The 26055-nt window shown below is 39.7% G+C and overlaps 1 protein-coding gene across 1 annotated transcript; it reads left to right on the top strand.

The window, feature by feature from the left end:
* The first annotated feature begins 2147 nt into the window (after positions 1–2147).
* On the top strand, positions 2148–24366 carry slc6a2 (solute carrier family 6 member 2). Its single transcript, XM_068604945.1, has 14 exons — positions 2148–2501; positions 4349–4480; positions 5701–5938; positions 11589–11727; positions 12116–12250; positions 13579–13682; positions 15720–15844; positions 16484–16596; positions 17494–17622; positions 18314–18413; positions 19193–19293; positions 20821–20988; positions 22139–22210; positions 22528–24366. The coding sequence occupies exons 1-14, from the start codon at positions 2207–2209 to the stop codon at positions 22549–22551; spliced, it is 1875 nt and encodes a 624-aa protein (XP_068461046.1). The 5' UTR covers positions 2148–2206; the 3' UTR covers positions 22552–24366.
* Positions 24367–26055: the final 1689 nt, after the last annotated feature.

Raw genomic sequence — 26055 nt, 5'->3', positions numbered from 1 at the left:
AAGGCGCTTTGTATGATACGGCTGACACTGATGGCAGAGGTAGGATGTAAACTGTGGGGTCATCTCAATACTTAGAGGAGGTGGGTGAAAGGTTGTAATGGCGTGTGTGTGTGTGTGTGTGTGTGTGTGTGTGTGTGTGTGTGTGTGTGTGTGTGTGTGTGTGTGTGTGTGTGTGTGTGAACAAAAGGGAACAGAAGTAGAGAGTTTTGCTGTGACACATATCTAAATGCACAGGTTAAATCCAGACAGTCGTACTGTGACTGCTGAGAGGCAGCGTCTTGTTTCATTAGCTTCCCATCCTCAGGTCAACATGGAAGAGCCAGAACCTTAAGAACAAGAATGAAGGTCTCAAGAATTGTACATAGCCATAAGGTGGAACCCAGGATGACCGAGGTGAAGGATGACATAATGTTCCCTTCCGCTGTCCTGTACACTTCTACAAGTGCAGCCTGAGGTTCACTTGTAGTAACAGACAATGGTCTGTTCTCAATATGCACCTGCTTTACATCTACAAGTCCCCTCTGAGGGCTTTTTCCATCAAAGTGTACAGCATGTGTGCCTTGTCATTTCAAGAAACCCAGTGTATGAATGTATAGCAGCACACTAGTATATTCAGAAACACACCCCTCATCAAACACGGCCATGATGACACAAAACCTTTGGTAATTCCTTGCTTGAGGTATCTGACAATACAACACCAAGTGCAAAAGAATAGAACTAATTCAGGAGAAAACAACAGTAATAACACATTATCCTTCCATGTTACCTGGTCTTTTGCTTTACCATCCTTGCAGTTATTCAATCTTCACAAACAAAACGCCCAAAACCAGCCCTATTAGGGTTTTATAAAACAACCACTGGGGAGCAAAGAGGACATTAATTGACTCTAATGGGATGAACTGATCAACCATATCTAATAAAAATCATTGCCCCTGGCTAAAGCTGCTGTAGAATTGAATTACACATGGAACACAATGCTTTCATGGCTTCTTAGAAAACTGTAATTCAATCTGTTTAGTGCAGAGAAAAAACAGATAAAGTCAAAATTAAAACATTTGAAAAAGTTTTTCTGCATGTGAAATGTAAAGGACTAATGTGAAGCTGCAGGTAAAGTGCTATTATGTCTCTGGATTCAAGCAACAATCTGAAAAGCAAAGATATGATCTGACTTTATATTCTGTTCTTGACATGAACAAAGTCTTAATCGAAAAAATACACAAGCCCCTAGCTTATAAAGCTTATAAAGTTCAATGCAAAGTTTATATACATCATATTTTACATAATATGTAAGGGGTAATCGGACTATTATGTAATCCCGACTGATTGCTGCACTGACAAGGCAGAAGCAGATGCACAAGTTGATGGGAACTTGAGCCTAAACGAAAAGAAAACGTCATGCCAAGTCCACATCTAACATGGAGAGAAAGTGCTCAATAATAAAATATCACGTGGAAGAGAGAGAGAGAGAGAGAGAGAGAGAGAGAGAGAGAAAAGAGAGAGAGAGAGACGACACCGATTTAAAAGCTCGCATTTGATATCGTGTGTCTCCTGGAGAAGGCGAGTCTACTAGTTGCCTCAGAATGGGCAGTCTTCCCTCAGATGCGTCCGGGCAGCAGCAGCATCGGGTCATGGAGATGTGGACCTAGCTTCACAAAGTACGGCGGGACAACTTTTAACTTCACACCTTTGCACAGCTTTAGTACCGGTGACATTCCAAGTAACCATGTCTCTTACTCGTGTTCCTCCTTGTGAATGTTTTAGGTGATTGTTTGATTGCGTTGACTTTTCAGCGCACAAGACGCTCATGCGCGCGCCGTGGAAAGGGATCTTTAGGGTCTTTCACCTGCTGTTGCTGGGCATCAGCCTACAGAAACAATGTTGAATGTCAATGTTGGTATTCATTGTTATGTCTGGCTATTATAAGAGAAACAGTCTCACCTATCCCCCCCCCCCCCACACACACCCCTCGCCGCCTCCCCCCGGCAGTCCTAACCTGTGGTGTTGACGCTGTGCGGAAACTTTACGCACACTCATCCAACCTCTACAAACTCTGTGTTTCTTCCCTCCTCTCCAGCCCATGTACGCGGGGGCAGCAGCTGCAGCTTCTGCGGAGACCGCTCGCTCCGAACTGCCGTCCACAGGAGCACCGACTCAGACCATCAGCTCCGCCAGAACCCGCAGGGGGCCGTGAGAGCACCGGGTCAAGATGAATATCCAGGTTCTGCCCGAACACAAGCTCTCGTCGGTGGCCCCGCTGAAACAGTGCAATGTGGAGAAAAAGGAGGTAGAACTGATACTGGTGAAGGACCAGAATGGCGTACAGTACACCAGTTCCTCCATCATTCCTACCCCTGGTCACCTCGCGGGTCCTCCCGGATGCACCGACGAGGAACGAGAAACTTGGGGAAAGAAAATAGACTTTCTCCTCTCGGTTATTGGCTTCGCAGTAGACCTGGCCAATGTTTGGAGATTCCCTTACTTGTGCTATAAAAATGGAGGAGGTGAGTTGACTTTGATTATCGTTCACAGATGCTTACAAATGTTGAAGGTCATAAACTTAACATGGTCTCAGGTTCGGGTACTAAATCCTTCAAAAGTAACATAATACGAAGTAATACAGGCGTGACTGGGTACACTGTAAATTATAATGATAGTAGTTTGTTCTTCTGTGTGCTTCAGTGTCTTCTTTCATTTCAAGGTCAGGTGCAAAAGCGTCTCTGTTTTTACTCTCAAGGCTTTAAAAAAAATACGAATGTGTTGCCAAAGAAAATACTACAGGTTTAGATTAGATTACAGTGATATAATGCGATATTGTCCGAAACGTTTCTTTAATCTCCTTTAATTCCCTTTGTAATTATCTCAGGGGTATTGATGGGGAGTGCATTTACTGTAGCTTACATGATGAAGGAAATACATCATTTCCTCATGGGATGCACATGGATAAAATGATTGTATGAACTGACTGTCCGGGTTCTTGGTCACTAAGTCAGGATACTTCACCACACTTAAAACTGCAGATGCACTGTAGTGAGCGCAGAGGGTGAACAAGTGTGTTTAGTTGAATAAGCAACAGGTGGTTCTTGACATCTTTATCTTCAATGTCTGTTTGCCACCCTTTTTTTTTAAAGGTACAAACACTTTCTTAATAAACTAATAACGGTGTTATGTTTAAATCACACAATGTAAGCTGTGATCATCTCCAGCCGCCTTTACCCGGCGCTTACAGATAAAGGCTGCGTGGATTTTTAGAATTGCTTTAATATTGTGCCACTTGAGCCCTTTAATAAAGGCAAGTAGGGTGATGATAACTAGGATATTTTGAAAATGAAAATATTGATATAATGTTCATAATACACATATGATGATAATGTTTAAATTATCCAGCCCTTAAATTATTTTTGTGCATAGTTATGGATACAGACTCTCACTTGTAACTATTTTTGCCTAAAAAAAGGGGCAAAACTCACAATTAAAAAAATAATATTACTCTGGAGAATTCTTTTTTCTATTATAATCACGTAGTGAAAATGTGATATCTGGATATGGAAATGCACTGTAGCTCTACAATCAACTTGTATTATCAAATGACTCATGGGGGGATGTTTTAGCATCTATTTGTAAATGATATAAATGTTAAAATCATATTGTTTAAAATATACTATCAGGTCTATTTGCCTGGTCTAATTGAACATTGAAAAACAAATGTCTGAGCTCAGGTTTGCTCAATTTGTCTGAATACAAGAGTAACCGATTACCAACTTCCTCTGTTTTCAACACTACAGCTGCACTGTCGTGAGAGAAAAGAAAGTACAGTGTGTGTAGTTGGATAAACAAAGGATTGTTTTAAACAATGTTGTTGCTCCCTCATTACTCATCACCAGCGTGCTCGCTAGAAGGTGTGTCCGCTCACATGGCGAAAAGCAACATGTTGTGCTCGCTGCCCCAAGGGGTCAACTCCACCGATGGCCTGTCAATCATATTGGCCTTCAGCAGAATGTATTCATTACTGTAGATAATGTCCCATTTGTGATGGACAATGTCAAGAACAATTCAATTATGGTAGGTCAATTCCTTGTTGCTGGATGTGCTACTGAGGCCCAGCATGAAAATAGCTGTGAGCCTTCCTGCTTCCATGTTATGGTGTGTTGTTTTTTCCAACAATGTCAAAACCCCTAAACACCACTCTGCCCCTCCCTTTTTTATTTTTCTTCTTCTTGTGGCATTTTGTTTTGTCTAGCACTTATTTCCACATTGAGCATTTTGAACTTACTTACTGTAAGCTAAAACACAAGTCACGCTAGCAGGGTATACGACATATTGTAACACGGACCATTATTTCCCTTTCCAGGTGCCTTTTTGATCCCGTACATTCTTTTCTTGGTCATTGCGGGGATGCCATTGTTCTACATGGAGCTTGCCTTGGGCCAGTTCAACAGGGAAGGGGCAGCAACAGTTTGGAAAATTTGCCCCATGTTTAAAGGTGAGCTTTAACACGTGTGTACAAGCACGCACATGAACCGGCATGTCTTTTTACTTCAGCCTTTCTCTAACCTCTTTAACTGGGCTACGTACAGCTCAGTCATGCTCTTCTTTGCTTCCCTTCAGTGTCCTGCCCTTTCATTTCATCCCTTTGTTCTTGTCCTTTAACCCTCAAAGGTTCATAAGTGTCACTTGGAACTAATTTCTCTTTCGGTATTTTTCTATCTTTCTCCGCTTGTGCTTCCAACCTTGTACCCCTGTCTGTGTTTCTTCAAATGCCAATTTGAAATGAGTGAAGCCGAAGCAAACTGTCCTTGGCCTGCTGAGGAACACCGCAGGGGTCAATGTAATTACAAGTCAATCAATTAAACTAATCAGAGACACAACAAGAAATCCTGAATCAAAAGCAACCTATCATGCACTGTTGTTCTAGAGAGCACAATAAATAAAACAGACTACCATGGATTTATGTTGTGTGAACTCTCTACTGGCACTTGAAAAGCCTTAATTCAAGCAACTGGGCACGAACAATAAAGCCAATCCTGCGTAACGCTGTTAACCTTTCATGATTAGCATTCAATTGATAAAAGGAGATCTAAGATCATGCATCCGGAGAGCCACAGCGACGCACACGCCTGACCTCTTTTTACATTGTGGTCCTTGTACAACAGATTATTATTTGAAGCAGCATGTTTTAAATAATGCCAGATAAATACCTCAGTCTGCAGTATTGAATCAGCAACAGTCCCGGCCTTTGTTGGCTTCGGTGCTGAGAAGGGTTTGTTTTGTTTCCGGTCGAGAATGAGCGGGTGATGGATTTATAGTGATGTTATCTCTGTTTTCGTGCAAGGATTTCACATTCCAGAGAGGCCCAAAAAACTCATCCCAAAATTAATGAAATAAATATACTGTATATATAAGCCCTAGCGCCCAGTGGTGTTGTGTTTAAAAAGTTTGATGAAGTGTCGACTTAAATAGACACTGTTTATATATATATATATACACTGACAGGAGATTACAGTACAGTATGTGTACCTTATGGTGGTGATATGATAGTGAAGAGGACTGAAACTATGTTGACAGGTGAACAACGCCTCAGATATGTGGCAAAAATTACAAATGTTTCTCAGCAAACTTTAAAAAAGCAACTTCTTATCGACACGACGTAATAACACAGCTAACACTGGGCTGTTCTGACTAACAATAACTTGTGTTCCTCAGGTGTGGGCTACACTGTGATCATCATAGCCCTCTACGTCGGCTTCTACTACAACGTCATCATTGCCTGGTCCCTCTTCTACCTGTTCTCCTCCATGACCACTGAGCTGCCCTGGCTCAACTGTAACAACCCTTGGAACAGTCCAAACTGCACCGACCCCAAAGCCGTCAACGCGTCCGTCATCGGCAATGGGACGTCTTACGCCAAGTACAAGCTCACGCCAGCAGCAGAGTACTATGAGTGAGTGATTTCTGAAATTCAATGTAATTCATTTATCAGATAGAGACCTATGTAGACGTAAGTTGACATTTTATGTAACTTAGGAAAAAAAAAAAAACATTTGATGGAAACACGTGGTGACCCGCAAACTGACCTTTTCAAGTTTTGACATCACACTTATTCGAGCATCAGATCTAATTAACTATTTGGCAAATGTCAAAAGGCAGTTCTCTTTTTGCAGATGCCACCATTTTGATAACAGGACATTCACGGTTGCTCAAAGCTTTGACCTGCATGTAAAAACAGCCTCTATCTTCATTGGGTGAATTAAGTTTTATTGTCTAATTGTGGAAGCTTGTTTCATTTAGACATTTGATACTGATGCAGTTTTGCTGAGTCGGTACATAGAATACAGTCCACCAAACAACAAACAGTGTCACATGGAAGTGATACTTTCATGTTTATTGGGAGTGCTTTCTGAATATCACTCTTACAGTATGTATATTTCCATGAAACATGTGCGACAGTATGCACATGGTGAGAGTGACAGGCACTTAAACTCAAAATGAACCAGACGTAAATGTTTAGATAACGCTTTCGATGGCGTTCATGTATATAATCGATCATAAACATACTTAATAGCATTAGATTTTAAATAATCAGCTTATGGCACTGTATTGTGATAGTCATAAATATATTTATCCAATTATAATTCAATAACCACAACACATTATGACATAAGGTCAAGTGTCATAATGCTTGATAATTGTGCTGATCTTGCATACATTTAATTATTCTCGTTTCACTTTATTGAAAGCAAACAATGACCAAACTCTTAATCACAATAAAATGCAATATATTAATGCAATATAAGAGTGATTATAATGCATTACAATAATATTATTTATAAGATAAATGTTGTCATTGTACAGAACAAATGAGTGACCATTATCAAGTAGTAAATACTTGACCTAAAGTCATTATAATATGTTTTCTAATGTTGTATATGCTATTAAGCATTATTGATTTTAATGAGTGCTTATAACTATAATTATACAGTGCTATGAGCAGATTATAATGCATTATAAGTATGCTTGCATTATAAACTTGGGCGTCACAGCAAGTGTTACCAATGTTTGTAGTGTACTATGAAAGGAGTATACATAAAAACTTCAAATGCACTGTTTGAAGAGCATGAAAAAAGCTCCATCTGTTTATACTTCAAAGACAGCCAGTTCTTCCCAGCTCCTATAAAGACTGACTGTGCAGCCCCAGAGGAAGTCTGTGAAGCGACTTGGACAGTACAAGGTACACGTGCCAAGCGTGACGCACAGAATACACTGAGCATGCAACCCGGCAAAAAAAAATCAAGCTTGTTAAAGTTCCACTCCCATTTGTACGGGCCCCACTGTTTTGGACAGTTTATTTATCCAGGATCCCTGGATATCTTTTAAATTGCCAGGAACACCTCCACCCCCAACTTAATACATTTTTTAAATAAGTCTGGAACATTTGCCTCAAAGCTCCAGACGTGTGAATTATGGCAGACTTTCCAAAGAGCATACATGGTGCATTAAATCAGAAGGCCGCCTCTATGTTCCAATTACACTTCACTCATGGGAAGAAGGAAAATCTGTAGATATGCATCGACAGACAATAGGATACTTTAAGACAGATCTTACTTGGGCTTAGGCCCTGTCGGGGACAATAAATCCTCCTGCGTCCGGTTGGCTTTGAGCGTGGGAGCAATGCCAAAGCACAGCATGAGAGTGCGAGGCCAACTAAGTCAACAGTCTCTTGATTTGTAAATGTATAACCGCCTACGAGGCAAAGCATCTTGAGCCGACTGTATAATTTGCATAGAAATTTTAAAGCAAAACTAATTTAAGATGGAGCATTCGTTCTGACTTTGTGCACAGCACAGCTGTTGAAGCTCACATTTTAGCTGATTGATTGCCCAAAATGTACAGTGCAGTAGATTATTCGTGATCACACATATCCGTACTGTGTGTGATCATATGGTTCATTTCAGAGGACATGCAATTGCATTAATGTGCTGAGGCTGCAGAAAATTGCATTCGAGAAAGATGAGAGCTCACGTTGGCTTTAACCGGTGTTAAAGGATTCTTTGGCCACCTGGAGACTAAAGAGAGTCAGGCAACAATTATATGTGGAATTGTCCCTACATTGACACCTTTTACATTCACGTTGACATTTGATCCATGAATAATATTGATTATTGCTGCCTTCTTTTTTTTTTCGGAAAGAATTAACATTACCATGCATTGTCTAATATTTTGTTCTCTCTTGATTTTTATATCTTTAAGATGTACGTATATTAAACCCAAACACATGAACATTTAAACCCAAGTCTTTTGTCACGACCATCTACAGTAATATGAAGATGTTGTTGCTCATCCGTCCCATAACTCATGCTATACTTGAACTCATAATCATCATATTCATTCTTAGGCTGTCCTCCTAGTATCTCAAGTAGAATATGTTCATAAGGATGAACATCTTACCACAAAATCCGAGGGCCCTCACAATTAAAATCAATTAGTATTTCAAAAGCAAATTCATCAACAAATATAGGAGGAGCAACTAACCCTATGTCATACCCCTAAGTTATCCACTACAAGTTTAAGTTTCCAACATGCTGCAATGTGACGCACTAAAAAAGGACTAGAGTCAAAATGATTGCAGAAATATCATGTGACAAGGATTGTTTTTGAGGATGTGAAGTGGAAGGGGCTGTGTGAAGACAGCCAAAAACATGGTTTCTGCCAAAAGACTGACCTGGAAACCAGAGTTCTGGGCATTTGTCTGTGATTAATTTCATTGTGCAGCCTCCAGCGATCAAAGAAACCTGAAGAAATGTAATTCCCAGTTCACAGCATCATGTCCACGACCTCTCCAGAATAAAGTAACGCTGTCTCAATGCTAAAAGGCACACAGATCATAAAACAGTTGGGGTGGGCTCTCTTAAGCTGTCAGGTTGTTTCATCAGAAGTGCCAATTTGGATGGTCAACAGCTTTGGAAAACCCTCTTTCTGAAACCATCAGTCTGTCATCCACGTCCACTCCAAGCAGTCATTGTCCAGATGTGCAAAGTTGATCAAATTAGCAGGGTTTACATTGTTTACACAACAATTTCTGCAACTTTAGATGCATGCAACCTAACATCTTCCAGTCAAGTGTGATGTCCCATATTTAAACACACTCATCTCTACGATAGGCAGCTTTTTATCCGCATTCAGACATAGCAGTTCATTCATACACGTTTGCCTTCTGACACGGTTCTGACAAATTTAGGCAGAGTTTACAGGCTCTCCTTTATTTCATCTCATCAGTAAAACAAACAGAATGTTCACTCGCCTTTCATATTAAATTCAAAGTTGTAACAAGGCTACAAGTCTCAGAATAATACAAACATTCAGACTCCCTCATGTGGCTGAAACGTGTGCTGCAGATAGAGACTATGAAAGGAATTTAGTAAATTGAATTGGCTACTGTAATTAAATCCCCCGTGACCCATGGGTGCTATTGTCTCGCAATGCAAAGTAAAGTATTATATAGGTGGATAAACACTGGGCTTTCTGTGGAAGTCTCCCTGCTGGCCGGCTTGCCGAGTCAATCAGACATAACAGGACAGATTATGTGACGAAATGTTTCCAGGAATAGAAAAAATATATTGTAAAAATGACAACAACGACACCACAAACTCATTTTATAAGCATGCACCCTCATCCTTTCCCTTTGGATCGAGCCTGAAGCAACCACATCTGATTTCCTGTCAGGATAACTAGATTTAATAGATAGCCCAAATTAAAACAAACAAATACATTATTGCATAAGACACTTGAGAAGATGTTTTGAATTGAAATCCCTTCATTGCGTTTTAATACTCAAGTCTGTAGTCATTTTTATTTATCTACTTTTTGCGTGGCCTATTTCTCGTTCTGTAACCCACATTAAGACCGGACTAAAGTACACTGGCAACATTGAGTGTTAGCATAGCAGCGTAACCAGCTCGCTGAGTGACGATAACAGTAAATGTGTTTAGAGTAACTGGGCCAAAGGGACCTGGATTGATGTTATAGAGAGCATTCACTGGCAGTGCGCTATCAATGCTATCAGATGAACAAGGAGGCCTTGAAGCATTACAGCAGAACACCAACACGGGGCCTTTCGGTCAGAGCGTAGACTCTAAATTTCCCTCCCCAAACAAACTGATGTCTTCACGCTGCTATCAGCGTCTCCAAAGACCTCATAGCTTTGGATTTATTACCAGCCAAAGATTAAAAAAAAATGCTGAAGAGGAGTTTCACAGATGCCCCGCTCCCTCCGGACTGTACGTCTGAAGATACTTCCGTTTGCTTCCTGAGGGCGTTTTGTCTCGCGCCGTTGCTGAAACAAATATCAGATGAAACACAGTTCAGCCTTCAACCCATAACAGCAAATGTCGACCGAGTTAAAGTTTTTGGACAAATGTGAGAGGAACATATCCACATTTAAAAAACCTTCCTTCCTGGTTGTAAGGGACACTGTGTTTGCAGTTACTGGTTTGCTGCAGATGGTTTTTCACGTCCTCTGTTACAATGTGCATGGTGACTGCAGCTGCCCCTCCCTGTTGTTCTGGTCCAAGGCAAGTTCCATGTAGAAATATGGCAACTATAGCGGGCTCCAACGTTTTCTTAGGTTCTCAATCTTTTATGTTTCTAAACACCTTTGTGTCATTTCCCCTCAGGCTCTCTGGACTGTCAACAGTTAAGGCACGATTATGCCACAAAAGAAGCGGTTTGTCCGCCGTATCGTTCGGCCATATTGGAAGTAAAGTCTTGAATGTTGTTCTGAAAAGTCAAACTCTGAAGCGGCCTGAAAGTGGTGGATCAAAAAATGCACTCTTCGTGATAATGGGCACAGAATTCACAGTGAAATTGACCAAATAATAGACTTGAATCTCTATTCATACATGGTGTCTGTTGCCCTCATGTCAGTGATGTCAGTGATGACGGGGCTCACCAAATAATGGCAGCAGACACCTTAAATATAGTTCAAATTGACGTTTTAATGAGGATGTCTGATCTTTTTTTGAGAAACTCAACATGGAAGCGTGAATACGAAGCACATACAACCTCTATAAGCAGCTTCTGACCAGCAGCTGCTTGTGAATGCATCATCTGAAGTTGTGGGCTTCCTTCAACTACTCTGAGCAGACATTCAAAGAATGAGCTTGCAGCTGGAAACAATATTTAGATAGTGAAGATACAACATTTTCTTAGTACAATATTTGCTTACATTTTAAGGTCAAATATTTTTATTTCATACAATAATTGAATTATTTGTTTTAAAATAAAAGTAATCTCCAGGCACCTGAGAAACCCTCCGGCTGCTAAGAACCTGGCTGGTTCTGTTCAACAAAAAACATCTTTAACTTTTTAAGATGTAGCCAAACTTAATATCATACCACAGCATCGAAAAAATGACTTCTTATTATTGTGTTAAAAACTGTTTTGCTTGGAAATGCATCGCTGACATAGATATGTTCCTTACTAGTGCTCATCATAGAGCTGTGAAACGCGAGAAACAATTTTGTTATCTATTAATAATACAAAGCAATTATTGAAGGAATGTCTTTTGGATATCAAATCCATATCTCTTTCTGCAGACGGGGTGTGCTGCATCTCCATCAGAGTAGAGGCATCAATGACCTGGGCTTGCCTCGCTGGGAGCTGACCTTGTGTCTGGTCGTGGTGGTCTTCATCCTCTACTTCAGCCTGTGGAAAGGTGTCAAGTCCTCAGGGAAGGTACAGTCAACGTTGTTGCTTTCTCCTTTTCTTTTCTCTTTTTCCTTTTGATTTGAAAAATAAACATATTTGAACTGTTTCGCCAACTCCAACATGTGCACACACGTGTAGCTGTGGTTCTGTAGCAGACCGCTTGGAGACAGCAGCTCGGCATGAACATTTTGGTGCTCGGTCCAAAAAGTCGAGAGGCTGTGATAAACATTGACTAGAGACTGTACTCCCCTTCACATTCCTTCCTAGATAGTGTACTGTCATCCACTTTCTCTTTCTGTTTATTGACATACTGCTTCAATAAAATATGGGACTACTTGACATATTATTCCCTACTTTATCTGTGTGTGTGTGTGTCTGTGTGTGTGTGTGTGTGTGTGTGTGTGTGTGTATTCAGGTGGTGTACATCACTGCTACCATGCCCTACGTGGTCCTTTTTGTTTTGCTGATCCGAGGCATAACTCTACCAGGGTCCATGGACGGCATCAGGGCCTACCTTCACATCGACTTCAAGCGGCTCAACAATCTAGAGGTTAGAGATAACACTTGTTGCTCACAAACCCATTCATGGGTGCTTGTGTAACCTTGTAACCTTAAAAAAAAACAAAAAACGAACAAAATGTCTTATTTTGCTGCAGAACAAAACACTAAAAGTATGAAATCTGTCGGACACATCAGGCAGCAACCTCCAGGTTGGAAAAGTGAAGGCCATGCCCAATTGTCTTAAACTTGCTTGACTTTAAAATCTGTGATAAAATGACTCTATAACGCTTCTGGAGGTAAAATAAATCAAGTGAGAAGTAAACATGAGTTTATGATCTCCATCAATACAGCATGATGTTCATTCAGTAAGTGATGGTCCCATTTAGACTAACATAGACAATAAAGCAGTTTGTGCTGAGTTGTTTGAGTTGTATCATACAATTAAAACCATTTCAGTGTCTTTTCAGTTCCTGAAAGTCAAATGGAGTATTTGGTTCATCTTACAATATCTTACTCGCTCACTCGTTCACTTTAAATTAGCTCCATTCTCTTGTGTCATGTCTGGTCGCAAAAAGCCAAGATGGCCAGAAACCAACGGGTGATGTCACAATGACTCCATTTACTTCTTAGACAATGTAACAGTACTCCACATGTTTGTGTTATTTGTTAACATCTGGGTCTACGTCAACCCGTGAGACTTTACAGATCTATACATTTAAGGGAGACTGTACAAGTTACTCTTGCATCTTTAGTCTCAAACTCTGAAGGTTTAAAAGCTAGATTCCAACAGATGGTACCCACTCTGAATGTATGCATATGAATGAGTGTACTGTGTACATATACAATTAAGATGCAATTTTAAACTTGCCAAACATTTGTGTCACTTATGTGTAATCTTTATGTGCATGTTTTGCAAACCAGAGCTTCATGTTTTCCAATGAAATCCACAGAGCTAAGTCAAAATGATAGAAAACATTGTCCTAAAAAAACACAAAATATTAGCTTTCAACTATTTTTTTTACCGTTAGAGTAAATTTCCTTTTTTTTATTGATCCTTTTCTTGTGGTCCTAATTTTTTTAATTTTCTTTTGTCTCTAATTTATTTTATTTTTTTTGTCACAATTTTTTTTTTTGGTCCTAATTTTTTTGTTGCGGAAATGGGCTTCCATAGAAATCCATAGAAAAAAACAAGTTGATTTTCTTCTTTTTTTTATTCACCCCCTTTTTTTTGGTCTTAATTTTTTTAATTCTTTTTTTGTCCCTAATTTTTTTTGTCCGAATTTTCCTTTTTTTTTTTGGTCCTAATTTTTCTTTTTCTATTTCCTAATTTCCTAATTCACAAGCTTCCTTGATTGTCTATTTTTTTTATTTATCCAGGTGTGGATTGACGCCGCTACTCAGATATTCTACTCACTGGGAGCCGGGTTTGGAGTGCTCATTGCTTTTGCCAGTTATAACAAATTTGACAACAACTGCTACAGGTAAGAGCTGGAACTATATTTTAGTTTCATGATAGTCCAAAACAAGCCTACAGCAACATAACATTTGGCGGTCTTTAAGCAGCCAGCCTTTTCCAGCATGTAACTAAATCACAAAGCAGCAGAGAAGATGCTAATCTGTTCCACTGACCTTGATGGCCAGGCGTTAACAGGACAGATAAAGTACAGACCAGGAAGGGCTGTCAGGTTATAGCCAAAGGCTGGAAGTTGTTGGTCTGTCATATGCTGCACTTCTTAAGAAAAAGCAGGTATGAGGTTGTGAGTTTACCTTATCTTTTTCAGAAGCAAAAAGCAGTTCCATGTTTGTACATGTATAGTTCTGAAGCAAGACAAGCTACTCAAAGACAGTTTCTCTCAGTGAGCGAAATGTAATGCAAAGTGAAATTACAGAGGCTTCCAAGCTTAGTCAGTGCTGTACTGGAAGTTAGAAGCATTGTGGACCCCTCCTCTCCTGTCGTCTCTCATTTCCTCCAACGTCTTCAACCCCAAACAGGGCCTCCTGCCATCCTCCCCTTTCATGTCCCATTTAGTGGAAGGTGTGTGGACTGCTCGCAGGTGGGATTCGCATTATGCACTAAATGACAAAATCTGAACTAGATGAAAGGCAGTGGCCTCGGACTCGGAGGAGTTGGTACTGTTAGATAAATAAGCACTGAACAGACTTTTGTTTGAATACTCTCACAGATGGAGGGAATCTGCATACGGTATAGTGCAGCAGTGTGTCCTCCATCACACATCCCTGAAGAAAAAACATAACTCCAGGATCCAAGCAAAACATTTATCTGGTTTTAAATGTTGTTCTTGACTGGTAAAAAACCTCAATGCAATCAGAAGAGTACAAGATGAGGATGCAGCACTGCTGCCTGTGTTAGTCAAGTCTACTAAGTCATGTTAAATGCCCACTTTCAAAGAAGGTCTTGTGGCTTAATGGACTAAATATTTCATGTTGTTTTTTGTTTTTTTTGCAACAATATTTTCAAAATTGAGCTCAACTTTGTTTTACCAAAATGAGTTATCTAAAATTAAAGCAAATTGCAATAAGTCATAGTAAAGTTTACAATAAATCATACTTTAAATACAATCTTGACATTTTACTAATTGTGTTATTAACTCGTACTTAGCTAATTTGCCTGAACAATAATTTGTCTGCACTAATTGTTTTAGTTTGTCAAATGGTTTTAAGCGCGGCACAGGCTGTCCAATGTTTGTGTGTCATGACCCGACCAGTCTGAAGAGTAGAACTGATCAAAATGTAAGACAGCTTTCACAATTGAAAAGAAAAGAAAAGAAGCGAAAGACAAAAGTGCGGGACAGTGAGTGGCTAGGAAATACTTCATTGTGAAATTCCTCATCCCTCAGCCCAGGAGGTGGCCATGGTCAGTTGACCTTGGGCACAGTACACTAATTCCTGATCAAATCACATAAATCATAACAGGACAGAACCGCCTATTAACAGGAACAGAGCACAAAAGCTTCACTTTAACCTAAACATTCCCTCTAAAACGGGGCCTGCTAAGCCTTCTCTGCTGGCCTTAACAGAATAACAAAGCTATAGCTTCCCAAGCGCGCTCCTTTAACACTCTTTATCCAATCAGATCTCTGTATGTCTCTCTCTCTTTTCTCTCTCTCTCTTCTCTCTCTCTCTCCGCCGCCTACGTGGTGACGGCCAGCGAGCTGGTTCTGTACTGCGATTCCTCACAGAGAAAGCAATAGTACCCTGCACCGCACACTCCGGGATGCTGTTCTCCGTGTGCGCCGAACAGCATCCCGTCACGCGCGTATTCGTGTATACGATATCAGACAGCGGGCCTAGGTAGGAAATGCATGGCCCGCCACTGCAACCAAGATGTGGAAAACTTGAAAGATATCAAGTTTCCCATGGCTCCAGGTCAAACACAGATCAAATGAAAGAATACTGTCAAAGTTGGTCAGTTGTGGGGTTGAAAATTGAAAATGCACATGTAAAGAAACCTAGCTTTCTCTTGAACTGGCTTTTGCTAATATGTTTTCTGTCTTTAGGGACGCTCTCTTGACGAGCACCGTGAACTGCGTCACCAGTTTCGTCTCAGGGTTTGCCATCTTCTCTGTGCTTGGATACATGGCTTACAAACATGGGGTGAAAATAGAAGATGTGGCAACAGAGGGTAAGTCCTGGGCCCTATTCTTCGTACGTGGTTCAACAAAGTCGATCAAATGTCCTGTTATCCATCTTAAATTACTAAAGGCTGTGATCCACTCTGTGATCCACTCTGCGTACAGTGTGTGTGCAGTATGTGAGACGGTCAACGCTCGGTTGCGCCGTGTGGTGTTCAATGTACGGCTCCAGAAGGTCTCATCAATAAATGAGTCGTTCTCGGCAGAATCAATAGCGCTCATATGAAGTCATCATGATGTGAAAACAGATTTGGGCGATCTGGAAGAACTCTCTTCCTATAAAACTAATATCGCTCCTTCATCAATAAGGAAGAGGGATGGCTTTTTGTCTGATGGGAGTGACCAGCTTATTCAGTGAACTTTCACTAAAACTGCTCTGGACCAGGTTAGGGGATTTCCATGTGTTGCTAAGGGCTATTTTTCTAAATTTGCTTCGAAGAACTGAAAATACTGCCATGCGTCATCTTATCCCTAAAATCATCCAGCTAACTCAGTAAGCCGGGTACGAAGAATAGGCTGGTGTCTAAGACAGAAACAAAACATTAGTGTGTGTGTGTCTGTGTGTGTGTGTGTGTCTCTCTCTCTCTCTATCTCTCTCTTTCTCTTTCTCTCTGTGTATATACAAACAGGGGCAGGATTAGTGTTCATCATCTACCCCGAGGCAATTTCTACATTGCCTGGTTCAACATTTTGGGCCATTGTGTTCTTCATCATGTTGCTGACTCTGGGCATTGACAGCTCGGTGAGTCCCAACTACCACTTCATAGAACTCACTCCTTTATCTTATGACGAGAAGTGAAAATATGTTTAGTAGGTAGGACACAAGACTTAAGTTGAGTGGTGAAATACATTCACACACAGTGCACCTTTTTGTACAAGTTCAAGGTGAACTTCTATCCATCAATTTACACGAAAACATTGAAAAAAAAGTGCTTTACCTGAACCACGGTGTGCTAAGAAACAGTGGTCCCTTTGCTGTGCACGTAAAGAGCAGACACAGTGCACATTCAAACCCCGGCAGGATAGTAATGATGTCCACATATCATATTGGAAGACTCTTCGCTGAGTCGCCCATTAAAGCTGACATTTATTGCAACATAATGGTCATTGCATGCTCACTGTGCACGTTCATCTCTGAGAAACAGTCACATTTGTTTTCAAACTCAGTTTTAATGATGTGAGATTACATCACTCAGTAAACAATTAGTCAACTATGACATAGAAATAACACTTTAGCTTGTCTTGGACTGAAATGGACTAAATAGATGTCAAGTGGAATATGTTACCTGGTAGCAACCTTCAGAATTAAAGCTCAGGTTCTGAGTATTAAAATAGGCTCGGGATTTAATAAACCTGAATGTTTATTTCTCATTCAACCGTATTTATTTGTTCAGTTTTCAAAGCCTGCAGTAGTTTAACACTATCTGGCCAATGAGTCACTCAGTCACTAAAACAGAGGACAGTTTAATACCTCTGATGACATCTCAGCAAATATCCCAAAGTACTTAAGTGATCCTCTCAATCATTTATCAATTAAGAACATCTTAGTATTACAAAGTGTAACGTTCTAGGTATGTATATTTTATTGTGTTCTACTGAATGTTTATGTCTGAGTCCCCTGTTTCTCTCGGTCCACCAGATGGGTGGCATGGAGGCCGTCATCACAGGCCTGTCAGATGACTTTAAGTTCCTCAAGAGAAACAGGAAGGTCTTCACCTTCGCCACAGCCTTTGGAACGTTCCTGGTTGCCCTCTGCTGCATTACTAATGTCAGTGTTACGTTCCAAAATGCCACACATTTAACCTAATACTTGAATAAAGTACTTGTCAAAGTCTCACTTTCAACATAATACCTTCTAAAATAATTTTCACATTTTTCAAATACTGTACAAAGAACCACCTTTACGACTATATTATTGTTTTGAAATGTTTTCAATTTGGTGGTGTAATACCAAAGTAGGGATGACATATGACACTCCGATGACAAATTAGAATTTACTGAAATCCAGAAAGCTAATGTTAACTTAGTCTGTAGTACATATTCATTCACATGGCATCGGCACCGAGGGGAAACGCTTATCGATTACAGAGAAACAGACTTTGGGAACCGAAAGATTTGTGATTCACATGGTTTCTTCCTTTTATCCAGTCAACGGAATTCTCGTGTAGTGCCTTGCCGATGAACAAATACAGATTGTACCACTCTGGACACAAATCAAAGATCCTTCGTATCAAGTCTCTAATGCCCACAAAATCCGCTCTTTGTCCATGTGAGGCTCGTTTATGCTGACACAGCAACTCTTCAACGTGCACTTAAGTTACCTCAAACAAGCATAAAGTAGAGAATTAAGTCGGAGAGGCCATTGCTTATTGACTGCACACAAGGGTCCACTTCTCTTCAAAAGGTGAAGATTGATATACCACACTCAAACTAACCTCTTCCTCTTTTCCTTCCTACAGGGAGGGATCTATGTGCTGACCCTGTTAGATAAGTATGCAGCGGGGACCTCTATACTATTTGCTGTGTTGATCGAGGCCATTGGCGTGTCATGGTTTTACGGTATGACATTCTTCAGCATTTTGGCATTGTATTCATTTATTTTTTCCTCCCAATCATTCCATTTATATCGCAAAGTGTAATTGAATTATACAATTACATTAGAAGTCATACTAATTCTAAAATAACGTTATAAAATGAAAACAACAATATTGAATCTTTCCCTCTCACCGACTCTCACCCTCTTGCCGATATCTCAACTTTGATGGCAGAATAATCTTTTGAAGGTGAAGACAATAATATGAACAAAATAAAACACTGTATTTAAATTCAGCTGGGCCAAAACTATGAACACCAAGATCATAATATATGATCAAAAGGTTATGCATATAAGTATAGTATTATTAGGGTTTATTGTAATTGAAATGAGAGAAGAATATGTATTTATTATTAGAGTATTTATAATTCATCCAGTTATTTGAAAAATGATAATAAATATTGTTTTTGATACGTCTTTCTTTATTTGATTTGACAGTCAGTTGTCAGTGTCATACTGACGTTGAAAGAACTGCTGGTTACTTCAATACTCACGGGACTAAATCATAGTGCAAGTTAAACATTACTGTGATGTTCTGGACCTTAGCATGAGGACATTTTCCCAAACTGGACCTTGTTGTAAATTAGTTGAATACCCCTGATTCATCATTTGTTGCATTCCCTACTACTGTCCAGTAAAACTGCATACTTGAAACAACGGACCTGCTGTATCCTACATTGACTGAACGTTGCAACTTTATTTTCCACATTAACCTTTAATCTGTAACTTTTCATTCTCACTCCAGGTGTCGACCGCTTCAGCGAAGATATTGAGCGCATGATGGGCTTCAAGCCAGGTCTCTACTGGAGGCTGTGCTGGAAATTTGTCAGCCCAGCTTTTCTGCTGGTGAGCGGAATACTAAAAAAAAAAAAAATACATTGAAGTATTTGCATTTGACTGGTTTTCCTGAATAGGGATAATGTCTGATGCTAGACAGTAAAAAAATGTTTTTCACTCACACAAGCTTGTAAGGAGGTATCATTCATTCAAGCAAGCAGTAAGGATGTTTGTTTGCGTGTCAGTGATGCACTTATTTATCATAGAAATATAATTATATCCCTATTAGAATCAATAGCTTAAGTGGATTAAAGTAATGTCATAAATGTTCCACTGTAAATAAATACCAAGTCATTTGAACACCTGCCAAACTATTTTGCTAATTCGAACATCATAACGCTCTATAAAAAGAGGTTATTGAACATTTAAATACAGTTAAACTTGCATATCTCACATTCCACAACAGATGTCCATTTAGAAAACATCTTTCCTCTTTTGATGTTAGACACCATTTCACAAAAAGCCCAGATGTCCCAGTTTTACACCAGCACACAGCATGCATCTGTGTGGAGGTGGAGACCGTGGAAAGAGTCTCAATACGCAAATGTAACCCGGTCTGTGTGTATCAGGCGATCCATGCGTGCACATGTTACCATCTGTAAATACATTCAAAATAATGTCAACATTTTTTGGGGATATTTCCAAAAGGTTTTTCGAAAGGGATCTGTCAAATACAGTTAAAAACGAAGTAAAATATGACTATTTATTCAGGGTGTGATAAGTGCATTTGTTAAACTGTTTCACACAAATTGCTTGGTATTTGTAGATTGGAACAAGCAATTGTGAATCCCCCAAAATACACATAAATAGTTTTCTACACATGTGTATATCTTATTCTTCATATGCAGATCATGTAAAGCACATGTGTGACCATTTTGAGATCAATTTCACTCCACACTGCGATGCAGGATAATTGGTCGCACCACATGGTAAAAAAAAAAAAAAGGGACTGAATGCAAAAGCAAAAGTGGACACTCTTGAGAGGGCAGACCTCTGCTGAAGCCAATGAGCTTCAAAATGTAGTGTTTTCTTTCCTGGCCCATGCTAAAACCTTTTACCTAGTTTCATGAACATTGGGCCAGCATTTCTTACGTAATTCTGCTGACAAAAACAAACAAACAAACCCTCCTGGACGGAGGTAATAACTATCATTATTTGCAGATGTATTTTATTGTATGAGATGTTACTCCAATGGACACGCTTTTGCACTCTAAAAAAAAAAAAGTACACATGTAAAAAATTGCTAACTTCATAGTGTGCAACAATTACACATGTTCTCTATGTTGAGTGTTTTCATCATGTACCATTGTGCTGGGAACATAGGAGATGAGTAATGAGAGTGAGAACATGAGGACAAAACACAACACCCTAGCAATTATATTCCACTCCATCCAATCCTTTTCTTGTAGCATCCATGGATGTGCACTGCAATTATATTATTTAAGTGACTTCAAACATTACAAGCGGCACTCATGCAAACACATGTAATGCTCCTTGTGTGTCCGTTTTCCCATCTCTCTCTTCTCTCTATCACAGTTTGTTGTAATAGCCAGTGCTGTGACATCGTCAGGCCTGAAGTATGATGACTATGTCTTCCCTCAATGGGCTAACGTGGTTGGCTGGGGTGTGGCCATGTCCTCCATGATGTTTGTCCCCTGCTATGCCATGTATAAATTCTGCAGCGTAAAAGGAACATTCAAACAGGTCAGTGAGTATGTATGTAAGTATGTATGTATTGACAATTATATCATTGATGGTCTTACTCATATTCATAAACTTCAATTGGTCCAGAATTCAGCTGTCAGACATTGTAAGCTAGTTGTGGTTTGGTTAGATATTCCACTGTCATACAAAACCATAAATTACTACTTAAAGAATAGTGATTATGGTAAGAAATACTACAATTTATGGTATAGAATTTCAAACAATGTGTACTAGTAAACAGCAAAGTTGTTACTAAAAGGCATGCAGTGCGTTATTTCAAGCAAAAACAACAATCTTATTAAGGATGAAACTTTCTTCTCTCCAGTTGATGACACTGGCAGATGAAATGAGCGCTTCAAATGAAATGAGCGCTTCAAAAGCATTGAGAGTTTATGATCGTAATCATTAAAGCACCAGAGACCTATTTTCATCCCTCAGCAGTCAACCAGTGTCAGCTCCACTGTAACACTTATCCCATCCCAATGGCATTTCCCATTGGTACTCACTGTTTAAGGTTCCTCTCAAGCTCTCAAAACACACATTCTTTGCGATAACTCCTGTCGATGCCTTTCAAGTTTTGTCTGTCTCCTCCAGAAGGTCCTTCAGGAGGATCCCTCACAGGTTCCAAAAAGAATTGGCATTTTTTTTGCCAGCGATAAAGTCCATAGTGACCGTTATGCGAGTATGATGTTAGATTACCACTCTCGAATACATGAAAGCTGTGGCTGTGTAAGAATATGCAGATGGGAAAAAGTAATTCAGTCACTTGGATGGGCGACACCTCCACATGGGGCCCTACGGCTCTCTGCTGTGCTCAGTACAGTGGGTAAGGAGTCAGCAGGCAGTAAATGGCAGTATTAAACGGGCAATAAAAGTCTTTTTGACAAAGTGTGAGTCACCACAACCACAAAAGGACCTTGAACGTGCAGCTATAACTGACCACCTAAAATAGTGTACAAAATGATGTGTATATAGACGCAGAAACGCAGTCTCACTGAGTGATTGCATTCGACCATTGCATGATTCTTCTGGCAGAAATAATAATATTGTATTTTATGAATGCCTATGAAAACTGTTTTCCGGTTACTTTGTCAGAAATGTTGTGAAACAGTTTTCAAATATATATATATATGTTTTGTTTTTTTTACAGAGAATAGCCTATTGCATCACTCCAGAACACGAACATCATTTGGTGGCCGAGGGAAATATACGGCAGTTCACAGTAAGGACAATTTGTTTTGCTTTTTATTTACAGTGTTAACTTGAATTGGCTAAATGGCTGCAATTTATATTGAATTTAACACATTGAATGGTTTGTGAATGTATCAAATTGAAATGCTAAAAGACAGAGATAAGGCATGCCTTTAAAATAATGGCCTTTTAAATGGGGATGTAACCACTATTATACAGTACATTATTAGCAAGGAGAAAAGCAGGCATCAATGAGTGATAATGAATAGAAATGCAACCATTTTAAGTGGTTAAAATGGAATGAAATACATTGGACATCAAGCTACAAAACAGACTCTTGTTTTACAGCTCAAGCATTGGTTGGCCATTTGATGACATCACCCAGCATTCCCTCATCCATCCTCACATCTGGTGTTTTGGAGGTCCTGTGTGGTCAAACAGACAAGCAGAACAACAGGCTCCAACCTCGTTCAGCAGTCTCTTCCCGTCCATTACAACAGTAGCTTCAAGCACTTTGGTTTCAACATATTAAACAAGCATAACTCAGAATCATTCAACGGCGTCAACTCATAAGGGAGGGGCACTTCATGGGGACAATGTTTTGTTGTCCATGGACATTTAAGTATTTTAATTCATCTTAACTGTATTTGTGATTTTCTATAGTTTGTGGTGTGGCTGACAGAAACTAAAATGAACACCAAAACAATCCCATTATCCTGTGTACTATTTTACAAGGAACCAAAAATAATTCCTATTCTTTATTTGTCATTACATTCATATTGGAAGAAAGTCTCTATCCTTGCCTTTCTGTTATCAGTGCCTTATCAAGCGAGACACTCCATGTTTCTTACATAAACATTCATAAATTAAATTAACCGTGTTGACTCAGGAACCCACCAAATCAAGCTCGTGGATGGCGATCTCTCGATTTGACCCAGTTCTTTGATACTCAAGTCAAACCGCTGGAGGTCAAGAGTGAATCAAGGTCAAGCTCCTTAGCAGAGATTATATTATATTTAGGTCTTTTATGATGCTTTCATGTCATATTCTGTTACAACAATGATTCCAAAGCCTCAAGAAAACTGAGCCAGGCTTAATTCCCCTGTAGACTCCCAACCATGCCTTATTCCAAAGAAAGACTGAGGCTGAACCTGGTCAGTGTCTGGCTGCTTACTGAAGGTGAAAAAAAAACAAAAAATGGCGTAACTGTTATTTTTTTTTTATTATTGTTGTGTGGCTTTTACTTTACAAATGTATGTCTGTACAATGCTTCTGAGGAGTATGAGGCTTTTCCTCTGAAGATACGAAAGATTGTGTGTGTGTGTGTGTGTGTGTGTGTGTGTGTGTGTGTGTGTGTGTGTGTTTTGAGATTGTGTTGCCATCCATGCAGTATGCTGTTAGTGTACAGTACATGGAAGGGTGACCACCGTCAAATGCCTCTTTCACTGCACTGTATATTATCTTAAGTAATGTAACTGCTCTTATGTATTTATTTGAAACATATCTTGTGATGTACCTTTTTCATCACCTTAGAAGTGCCAATATGTTCCTTTAGGAATGTGTTTGATTACCTTATTCAGTTCATTTTCATACCTCAGCTGAGGATGTTATGCTTTCAGTTGCGTTTGCTCAATTTTTCATCAGGATTACCGAAAAAATACTGGCCCAATTTTCATGAAACGGGTGGAAAGGTGAAGCACGGGCCATGGAAGAAACCTTTCAATGCTGGAGCAGATTGGCCTGATAGGTCTGTGCTCTACAAGTGCACTTCTCCTTTATTTATTGGAATCAAGTTGAATTTTAGACATCAATTATAACGGACCCTTATTGCAAAGACGCAAAGAAAAACATCAAACATATGTGGAATATATTAGACAATATAAAAATATATTCTTTTGTTATGTATAATCTTGTATTCATCAAATTGTTTATAACAAAACGTGAATGTAAAGTATTTTAAGCGTAACTGTCCACTGTAATAAAATGGTGTTTGATGTATAGCTAAGATGAACTATGTAGAGAAAATATTCTTCAGTGTAACCCTGGGCTAGCTTGTCACATAAATGTGAACAAATATACCCTGGCTTTCCTGGACTATGTTTACAAAAATATTGTGTCCAATACCAATGTCCTGTTGAACGTGAACTATCTATGAAAAAGTCTGAAGTATTCACACTATGATAATAAAGAATTTCATCTACACACAAACCCTTGAAGTACACTGATTTAATTTCATTTTTCAGGAAGGTATTGGTCTCTCTTGTCTAATTCTGTTGTTACTGCTGACTGAGGGCTTCTCATAGCTGACTGTGCTTTTACAATCTCTCCCTTTGTTAGCCTGCTGTACCGCTGGCATGTGGGCTGGCAATGTCCATTCTTTACACCTTTGCTGGCTAAGCTACTACAGTTCATGATCCTCTGCTGGTCACATGCCAGGTTTCCATGCTCATCGCTTCTAGTACTGTTGAATATACAACTTCCTATATGTATACTGCAGATACCCAACATTATACTGGTAATAATCTGCAACACATGTTTTAAACACTTGTTCCGGAAAGGTCTCATGTGTTAAGAATCTACTGTAGCACACAAAAGTTATACATTCTCATCACAATATCTCCAACATCTAAACTGTACTCCAAAAACATGTAGTATGAAGGACATTAAAAATCTATATTTTGTCTTTTTCTTCACTATGAACTTACTATACTAAATATTGTGCTTAAATATGTGCTGACATAGCCAAAAAGAGTGACTGCAGGATGGGGGCACCACGTCTGAGAGCATTGCAGATCGGCGGCTGTGAGCTTACCACTGGGGCACTCTTACATGCAGTGATGTGCACAAAAAGCACCCGCTGTTGGCCGGGTATGTGAACAAAGAAAGGAGAAGCTCGGCTAACAGAACACACAGAGCGACTTCTTTCACCGCTCATGTAATATAAACTTCATTTCTATGGCATCTTTCAAAACAAAGTTACAAAGTGCTTCACAAAAAACACATAAAAAGCAAAAATAAATATAAGCCAAGCGGTAAAAGTGAGTCTTCAGACACAATACACCCCCAGCACAGACTCTTCTCACTCCTGCCATCAGGCAGACGCTACAGGAGTCTGAAGTCCAGAAGCACGAGACTGACAAACAGTTTGTACCCGCACACCATCAGGCTGGTGAACAGCTCCCCCCTACACACACACACACACACACACACACACACACACACACACACACACCACTGAACTGTGAACGGCTGCTGCTGTGACTTCATGTCACGACCATACTTAAATATTGTAGCAATGCCTCGCGCACTTTATACACTGAGCAATACGCTTATCATATTTTTGTGCCTTGTTTTTGTGGAAATCAGCAGATCGCAAATACAGGAAGGAGGCAGGCCATTCACGGCTTTAAAAAACAAGCAGTAGAATCTGAAAAGCATGTCTAAAACTTACTGGCGACCAGTGAAGGGCAGGAAGGATTGGTGTGATGTGGTCACTTCTCTTCGTAAGAGTTAAAAGCCGGGAAACGGCGTTCTGTATCAATTGCAGTCTTTAAATGTTTTGCCAGCGGAAGAGGCATTTCCAAGCATTACATAAAGGATCTGTTCAACAGATGAGACGTCAACCAACCCAGCACCACATCCGTGAGGCCAACCTTCTTCAGACGAGTGATGAAGACATTGTGGTCCACTGCGTCAAAGGTTGAGCTGAGGTCAAGACAAATTAAAATGGAATAGAGGCCTGCGTCAGGATTAAGCAGAATTTAATGGGTGACCTTGACCAGAAAGTTGCCGTGAAGAGAGCAAAAGCCAGACTGAAATTTCTCAAAGATTTTATTATCATTCATGAAAGAAATCCATTTAGTGGAAACAGTTTTT

This window comes from Clinocottus analis, unplaced genomic scaffold (genome assembly GCF_023055335.1).
Source record: "Clinocottus analis isolate CAN_PGR_092001 unplaced genomic scaffold, fCliAna1.0.p SCAF_1, whole genome shotgun sequence".
Lineage (NCBI taxonomy): Eukaryota > Metazoa > Chordata > Actinopteri > Perciformes > Cottidae > Clinocottus > Clinocottus analis.
The sequence above is the reverse complement of the archived record's forward strand: the minus strand, read 5'-3'. Positions and strand labels throughout refer to the sequence as shown.

Coding starts and splice junctions, on each gene's coding strand:
- slc6a2 (XM_068604945.1), top strand. CDS start 2,207: ATGAATATCCAGGTTCTGCCCGAACACAAGCTCTCGTCGGTGGCCCCG. Junction 12,251..13,578: donor AGCGGCTCAACAATCTAGAG/GTTAGAGATAAC, acceptor TTATTTATCCAG/GTGTGGATTGACGCCGCTAC. Junction 22,211..22,527: donor GAAATATACGGCAGTTCACA/GTAAGGACAATT, acceptor CTTGTTTTACAG/CTCAAGCATTGGTTGGCCAT.